This window comes from Thunnus thynnus, chromosome 12 (assembly GCF_963924715.1).
Source record: "Thunnus thynnus chromosome 12, fThuThy2.1, whole genome shotgun sequence".
NCBI lineage: Eukaryota > Metazoa > Chordata > Actinopteri > Scombriformes > Scombridae > Thunnus > Thunnus thynnus.
Genome location: NC_089528.1, coordinates 14,884,875 through 14,893,840, shown reverse-complemented (window position 1 = coordinate 14,893,840; position 8,966 = coordinate 14,884,875). Strand labels below are relative to the sequence as shown.

At 45.1% G+C, this 8,966-nt stretch overlaps 1 protein-coding gene across 2 annotated transcripts in view; it reads left to right on the top strand.

Annotated features, from left to right (window-relative positions):
• Window positions 1–1,930: 1,930 nt before the first annotated feature.
• LOC137194149 (ephrin type-B receptor 1-B) overlaps window positions 1,931–8,966 on the top strand; it is a 162,659-nt gene continuing 155,623 nt past the window's right edge. For both annotated transcript variants that reach the window (XM_067605756.1, XM_067605754.1), the window contains exon 1: window positions 1,931–2,198. In XM_067605756.1, coding sequence (XP_067461857.1) covers window positions 2,138–2,198 — 61 coding nt within the window. In that variant the 5' untranslated portion in view covers window positions 1,931–2,137. The remainder of the gene's footprint in view (window positions 2,199–8,966) is intronic.

Genomic DNA, 8,966 nt, shown 5'->3' with positions numbered 1-8,966 from the left:
CAGAACTGTGATGTTGCACTCACAGGTTTAACCACACATAAAAAATTAGGCCACAGAGAGAATGAGAGGCTCTCTACAATGTGTTTGGGCTCAGTATTGGTATTGGACTGAGGCTCTCGAGCTGAAGTAGGCAAGTGCTTGTGTGGCTTTGTGTGGATCATTATCAGAGTGCTGTGTGGGTGAGAAACTGCACACACATGTTATTCTATGTGTGCGTTTGTCTGTGTGTGCATTGTAAGGGAGGATGTGCTACAGCAGCAGCACTATTGTTCCTACCTCCCCTCATACTCTTCCTTCCTTCCTTCCCCCCCTAGGGCGTGGACAGCAAACAGGGACAGATTGGTCTGTGCTGCTCCTGTATTTGGAGAAGACCTGTAGAGTCATAGGTGATGATGGCTGGTCTGATGAAAAATAAGGCCAGGTGGCTATCATAGGCCTATATAGCAGCCAGCACCAGGGGCCATGCTGCGCTGGGCCATGTCACACTATAGCGCCACTTTTCACCACACCATTAAAAATGACAAATGCGCTCATCAATTGCTTTCCCAAGTTAGAAACCGCTGCCTGATGCTCCTGAAGCACTGGCTCAGTGTGTCTGCCCCAGTTCATCTGCTGGCCTTTGCCACAGTCGGAACTACCATTTATTAAGTGTGAGTCACTTTTCATTTACGATGTGTTTGATTTTTGTCATTGCAAAGGTTAGGAGTTGAATCGCAAAGGGGCACAAAAGATAGAGGCGGTGCAAACAGCTCAGCCTTCATGGAAAAACAGCTGGAGAGACTGTATTTATGCCATCTTTAATAAAAGTTACACAATATTTTGAAAACTCTACTGTTACAACTCATTCATTAAGTTCATGAAAAGTAAAGCAGGTAAAAAGTATCTGGGCCAGTGTGCTGTGAAGAGACAGCACTGAAGTATTAGGCCATCCAGTGGCCCCAGGTAAAACCAGGTCTACTCAGGCTGTAGATTAACAACTCCATCCCAGTTCTTCAGCTTCAGGCACTTGGGGGACATATCTAGCCCAAGACAGGTGTGCGGTTCTGGGCTACAGGGCAAATGTCCCCTTCCTCTGTTGAGACAGACCCTGGTCCTCTGTGTCCCTGCGGGAAAAAGCCCATTGTGTGTACCATCTGTTGCAGGACACATGCACACAAAGGGCTGACGGGGGCAAAGGCAGGGAGCTGATGTGCAACGCCTGTTTAATATCATTAGGAGGTGCAGTTGGATTTGCCAAAGCTATTAAAGAACATTTTCATTGCAAATGGGGTTTGCACTTGTGCAAGTATAATGGAGGAGTGAGGGTGCCAGACCACGTATAAGGCTGTTTCAGTAAATTTAAAAAATGTGTAGTGTTAAGTGGAAGGGTGCGGTGGGAGAGTTGGCAAACAGCCACGCTGTTATATAGTAATGAAAATAGAATAAAAAACCTGGCTCAACTATCTTTTTCGAATATTAATTGTACAAAACATCCCCTGTGATTTATCTTATATCCTAAGTGAAGATAATACCTCATTGTAGCCAATACTTTCAGCTTAGGTAGTGAGCACAGCCATATGGGACATCACAGAGCCTGATAGATGTTCAACAGCAGCATTATTATGAAACATAAGCTGACAGACCACTGAACAAAGTATACAACCGTTTAGATCGTCTCCCATGGGGGGTATAACCGGGCTTGATGTTTACTTGGGATGCAGTAGCTGCAACCACCCGACTGGTGACGCTATTTCCCTTCAGTGAAGCGGACACCGTTTCAAATAGGTCAAGGAAAAGTTTTGTGTTTTGACAATGCGAGGTAGGAGGAGCGGCGGGCTGCCGATTGGTTCGTGAGTTTCAGCTCCCAGTCAGTGATTGGCCCCGGCGTTCTAATGGGGCTGTGAGCAGGCAATGTCGGGTGCCCCCCCACCCACCCTCCCCACTTCTCCTCTCCCCCCTCCTGCTCCTCGCACCCCTCAGCCCCTACACTCCGCTCTTCCCCGGCACTGATTGTCACACATTGTTTACTACGGCTTGAAATGTGACTCACAACACAGGCTATCTGCTGGAGTACCGCTCTGACAACTGAGGGATTCCTTTGACGCGCGCCGTGCGTGTTGGTTATTTGGGGACAAGCTGTGGAGACTACCCTTCTGCCATGACAGTGGATTTGCTTGCGCTTTTATGCGTGCTGGTCATCACATCTTCTGCGATGGAAGGTAAATTAGAAATTGGGATTATGCTTGTTGTAGATGTGGGAATGCTCCTCTCCAAGACGCTCTGTGTACCCCGGGGATGATTGCAGCGTTTTCTGTTGGGCAGCGCTGCGTCTCTGGCATAGGGATACAGGGATGTCATACACGTGGATGGCAGCAGATTGCCGTGGTTATGCTTGTGTTTCGGAGCGTTCAGTCCCCTCGCTCTCCTGGTTGTCACTGATGTTACTTGGTCCATGTGCAGAACAATACTTTTTTTCTGATCTAAATGTGTTTTAATGGCTCATAATAGTTTATCAGTGGCCATTTACGCAAAAATCAGTTTTTCTCACTCCTCTGTCTTCTATACGTCAAGAGTGCAAGAGGACAGGAGGAGTCTCCTTTATAAATTGTTATTTTAGGTTCCAATATCCCAAGAGCAATTAGTTTTTCTCTGTAGAAAACGAATGTTACATTGTAAGTGCCTTCCTCCAAGAATTCCCGTCGTTTTCCCCATAAAATTGGGTAAAATACTACTACCTCAAGCCCCTGAGCATCATTCTGTGGCAATTTGAAGTGGTGAGACGTATCGGCTCAGATTGCACTGACTGGAAAACTCTCCTTTGCAACCTGAATTTTGTATTGGGTAAATTCCTATTTTCTCTTCAAAAAGCACTCAGATGACTCTCCCCCTTTTTTTTTTAGACTGTCTTTGTATTGTCTGTCTTTCCCCCCTTTATTCCCTTCATCCATCATAATTCCCATCTTTCTGTCTTTGTCTTTCTGCATCTCCTCCTATTTCCTCTTTTCTCTCTCACACACACACAGTCATCGGGACAAGCGGTGGTGCCACTAGTAGCTAATATCTTCTCAGTTAAACATGTTTTTCATTTCCGCTGTGGGACCCCAGGGACTGAATACTGGGCTGGAGCCTCAGTCACTGGCTGCTGGATGGATATCCCAGCAGCATCGTGGATATGTTGTGTCTCCTCTCATTTTACTGTACGGTTGCTCATTCTCGCCAATAAAACATATGCAGGAACACCAACACACCAGCTTACCAGTAGCTGCATGTATCCACTTGCTAAAGCTTGCATAAGTAAATTAGAAGCACAAATAAAATGAGTTTTCTCACATGCAGCTTCTTTCTTTAATCATTTTCAACTCTGCTCCTGGACTGCTCCTGGCTCCGGCTGTGCTCTGTAATTCGACAGTGGCTTTCTTGTTTGCGTTCATCAGATTTCAACACAGTTATGGATACCAAGCCCAGGCCCAAATTGCTACCTCTGTGAGGCTGGATATTTTGAGGTTCAAATGTTTACCCAGTGGGAAATGACAGCAGATATGTCAGTTCAGACAGATGAGTGGAGGAGTGAAATTTCCCTGCAAGGAGAGGGAGGTTTGGGATTTCTCCTTTAAAAGATGGGATGAGAGAGAAACAGATGGGCAGGGAGATGGCCTCTGGGTTACCCCGGTAACAAGGATGAAAGTGATTTCCTTGTTTGGGTCGCTAATTGAAAGGAGGTTGTCCCATGGGCTGGTTAAAATCTTCACTGATCTGAACTCCAATCTGTTGCTCTTTCATTTTTTGTGTTTGGGTGTGTGTGAGAGTGAGAGTGGGGCCATTGACCACATTATCTCTGCCTCTCCTGTCACCCTTAATCTGATTATGAGTCCAAGTCAGCAGATAATCACAAAGTGTCAGAGATCTGGGTGTATACATGTCCGAGTGTGTGTTTGATAGGTTAGAGGAAAGAGCAGCACTGACCATATGGACACATACTTGCAATGAATTGAATAATTTATTCGACCTCCCTACACACACACACTAACACACACACACACACACACATACTCACAGTAAACACCCCGAACATCACTGATGAACTGATGAACTGTGGGATGAAAATCATACAGAGGAAACACTCTTAAGTATGGATGAATAGATGAGAGACAACCGTATATAATAGAAAAATGAGATGGTGTGTTTAATTTTGAGGGTGCAGTGGTGTGTGTGTGTGTGTGTCACAGCGTAAAGGTGTGTGTATGTGTGTCTGAATGAGGTGAGATGAAGGACCAAAAACACTTTCATCAAGTGTTATGTTTATTATAGAACTTTTTAGGCACAACTACAGTAAACAGACACAATCCCACACATGAAGAAGTGATATCTGCAAAAAGAAATGCATTCACTGACAAGTTATTGAAGAGGGGCGGAGGGGCAGTCAGGCCTAAAGCAAAGGGCTAACACAGAGGAGAGTGAGGGTGGGGATTTGCATGTCATTAGAAAAAGAAGCATGTGCAGTGCTCTGTTTCACCCTCATTTGTCTCCTCTATCCGTTTCTCCCTATCATCTTCACCTTCTTTCTGCCTACTTTCCTCTGCACCTCCCGTTCCTTTTTCCTCATTTCTCTTTCCCACTCTGTCTTCCATAATTCTCCTCACTAATCTCCCCATTCCCCTCTTGTCTCCCTCCTCTCCTCCTCTGCTCGCTCTCTCTCCGTGGTGTGCGGATAGTTCTTGCCAACAGCAGCAGTAATTCTCCCCTACTTACAGAGCCATTGCTTATTTCTGTTTGCCCTTAAACCAATTAGGCTTAGATAAGCCCGCTCATTTAACGGCCTGGAACTGGGTGGTGGAGGATGAACAGAGGGAAACAGTGGTTGAAAGATAGACAGGGACCGGGGGAGATAAGAAGATGAGAGAGACAGAAGGAGGGAGGTCAGCGAGTTTCAGAAAAGATGCGGTACGCGTGTTTTACAAATGAGTGGCCTGCATTTGAACAAAACTGTGGAAGTGAGGGAACACTGGGCCGTTTCAATTGTCTGACAGATGCCTGAGCAATGCTACGCTGAGGTAAAAAAGCAGCAGCATTCAGTATGAGTATGATAAGAGAACATTAGTATTGTGCCGTAACCAGTCCCTAAGGATACTGTGTTAAGTACGTGCGCTGTACTATGGTAATGTATCATCCTTAGGGGCCAAGTGGATTGAATGGAGAATATCGCAGCTTCCTGAATAAACAATAATAATAATAGCTTAAGCAACAGATGATAGTTATGGAGGTCAGAATCGCCTATTAATATAAATTAATGAGGTGCATTAGAGTGGCATATTGATTAGAGAGGTTAGAGGACAGAGTGTGTTTCCACTGAAGTGCTCTTTAGCAAGACACTGACTCCGCTCCCATAGCTCTGACCTTAAGTTCTGACCTCACTGCGGAGGGAAGTCAGAGTCTGTCTCCTGGGATTCATAAAGTATCATGTTATTGTTATTCTCTTCATGTTATTGTTATTCTCTTGGTGAGTTTTTTTTTTTTCTAATCAGAGCAGTGAAGCCATTAGAGTTGTTATAAAGCAAACTTTGAAAACTGTAGTAGACGTATGAAGCTAACACACACAGCTTTGCCAGACCTCAACTTTGCTGCTTCTATTGTGTTTGGGCAAGGCTCAAGAGGCATTTGCATGTCAGTTCACATTGGATGTACAGTAGATGATTGACAGTTGTCTGCTTCACTTTGATATTCACATGAACCCTTCGTGTGCTGGGTCGGACGAATGGGTGACTCACTGGCCTTCTATTGGTCTTCGCTTTGCATTTTTAAACTAGAAAAGCATGATAGTTGTTCTTGAAATGTTAGATTTCACCCACTCAAATTGACCTGAAGCATAAACAGCTAACACAGTTGGAAAACAATGCTTCTTTTGATATCTTTTATGGATACCTTAAATAATAGCTCCTGATTTCTGCAAGTTTTGAGAGAGGCATGTCACACCATCATCTGAATACACTGTAAATTCTCAGATGGTCTGTATCTGGCGAGGCTCAAATGATTCTCAACTTTTTCTCTGACTTAAATCTTGTGACTGAAAACTGAGCTTGTATTGATGTCGACCGGCTTTGCGAGGCTAGTGTAGTATTGAGTTAAGAGTGCTCTGCTACTGGATGTGTGCGTTGTGCGTACGTGTGAGCTCGCCAGCTGTGCAGAGGAGACAGCCTGTGAAAAGAGTCCTGTTGAGTCTCTAATGGATGTGAATGTGAGATTGATCCTTTTCCTCTGCTCTCTCATTTCAAATGGTTAGAAAAGGGTAAAATGAAAATATAACTGCGACGTCGGCCCGTCGGTTGAGGCGGTAGGACTGAAAAGACATGAAGGATTGCGTATGTGAGTGCTGACATAAGTGTACAAGTGTATTTTGGCCACGGGCACTACTGCTGACCTGGGACCACCTGAAGTAGAATTCAATTTTCCACTCATTTTGTACTGCTGTGTGTGTATTGTACGTTTGGGTGCCTGTGTCGTCAGTAGAGTGCTAAAGCCATTATGGCTGGCAGGGGCAGCAGACATGGCCTCATCCCATAATGGAGGCTTTATTTTGCCCACAGTGAAAAGACTATCGGTGTTAAGGTGTGCTTACGTGGACTAGTCAGCTATGACGATCCCCAGTGCAAACCCCTGCCTGCAGCTTGTGTACCTGCAGTGCTGTAAATGTGCGGTACAGCCTTTTTTTTTGTGGAAGTGTTGTGCTCGCGTGCAGGCAGTGGAGCAAGAATCTGTGGTCTGTGCGGGTTTTCTCTTCACAATATGGTTTTTCACATATCGCAGCATAGGGTATAGTGCGTATGTTCACTTGGATATGACCATTTGCTCCTCACTCTCCCTCTCTGTTTCTCTCCCCCTCTATCTCTCTCACTCACACACACACACACATATGCACATATAATGCATACGCACACAGTCCCTCTCACAGCTCACCTTACCCCAGAGACATCTGAGCCTTGGGAAGGCCAGATGGTGGATGCAAGTTGGGGGCTGGTATGCATGTACACATTTTTCTGTACGTCTCTTTGTGAGAGTGAGCGGTTTCAAGGGAGAGTGGAGAGAGAGAGAGAGAGAGAGAGGATGAGAGCAGTAGGCACTATCCAACATACAAGTCCTCCAAATGAAACACATAGTTCATCTGTACCATGCGCTCCAGAGCGACCCGTAGGAGCGTTCCCCAATATGGTGCCTCTAATGGCAGTAATTGGCAGGACAACATTTCTCTGTGCTTTCCAAAACCATTACAAATCACTGTTAAGAAATACTTAGCTATGTTTTATGGTGTGACAATGCTGTGGTTAAGGTTTGGTAAGGTTTAGACACAAAAAAAACACTTGGTTTGGGTTAAAATGATCACTTGAAATGCAGTGTGGGTTAAAGTTACTACCTTAGTCGTTATGGCAATAGTAAACACCATGACAATCATAGTTACGACTGAATTTATGTATGTGTGTGTGTTTGTGTATCTTATTCCGATCAATTCCAGACTCGGGACTTGTTTTCTCTCCCACGCTTCGTGGATATTTTGTGTTCTTTATCATGTTGTCTTCCAGTGTCTCTCACACATTCCTGTATTCGGAGATTTGCTGTGGAGATGCTATCGGCAGTGTTAGGTTCTGCCTGTCTTGCTTGGTGTTTGGCCCTTATCAGAGCAGGTGGCTGACTGTGGGACAAGGGCTAAGGCCTTATCTGTCCAATCTCAGGGATAAGCAGACCGACTGCATCAGCAACATACGAAACACATTAGAGCGCAGGAGTGAAAGCGGTGACGCTCGTGACACAGTTCAACCTCAAACTGTGTGAGTCATCTGTTTCCTGGTAAAGCCAGTCCTCTAGAATGGCAAACATACAACACACCCACAGACAGACACACTAATCAAGACTCGATGTGCACAAGAGCGCAAACTTAGAGATAACCCTCCAAGCTACACCTAGTGGAAAATGGCAATGCCAGCAATCGATTGGGCGCAGTGACCCAGCTTCCCCACCACTCGAGGACGGTGGTGTGAAAAATGCGCTTTTTTCTAATTCTTTTTCTGTCTCTCAAGCTTTTTTTTTTTCCCCTCCATTATCACCTGTCCTAGAGATTGGGTGACAGTTGTTCAGTCAGCAGGAAAAGGGAGCCTCTTCGATATTTGTTGAGTTGAGAGGCGAGAAGAGAAAGTACTGATTATCGAGTCCTGTTTCCCACTTGTTCACGCAGCCTGGCTCTTGGGGCCTCTATGCTTACAGCCCCTTATCCTCTGCCTTTCCTCCACCCATATCCCCGAGAGCCTCTACCCACCCCGACCCCTCCCTACACCAGCTCCAGCCAGTCCAGATCCACACAGGCCTGTTGTTGACTCGTCTTCCCAGGCTGGTTTGTTTCTTTTTGCCTGCTAGATTGTTCTTTTTCAAGAAATTTTAATTAAATCTGAGAGTAGTTGCAAGTTACACCCCCTTTTCACCCACTTCCCCCCACAAACCTTCCTGCCTGGGAATAATTGGTTCTCTCTTCACTCTTTTTCACTTCTTCCCTCCCTCACCTGCCACTCTCCCCACACTTTTTTTTTTTTTTTTTTTTTTTAGTTAAAAACAGATGCATTTATGAAGCATTATAGGGTTTACTTCAAGGAAGAATGGGAAACATGAGCCTGTCCCTCTGAAGATGTAATGGACACAGTATTGGCAGGAACAGGAAAGAGACTGTTGGGGTTGTAGGCTTGTAGGAACAAAGAGGTTCATTTATGATTGTTATAATGAGATCTGTTTTTGAGTCAGGCCCAGAATGATTTCATTTGACTTGTAAGCCCTAAGGCTCAGGCTTAGGGACTGCAAACGGGATGGCTGGCAGGGCAAAGGCTGAAAAAAAGAATGGGAGGAGGCAGGTGTAGTGGCGCAGACTTTTTTTGTGATTGTGACTGTTAAAGTGTGGGAAACTTTTTCAAATCTACAATCACACTGATAAGCTTATCAATTTTGCTCACTTT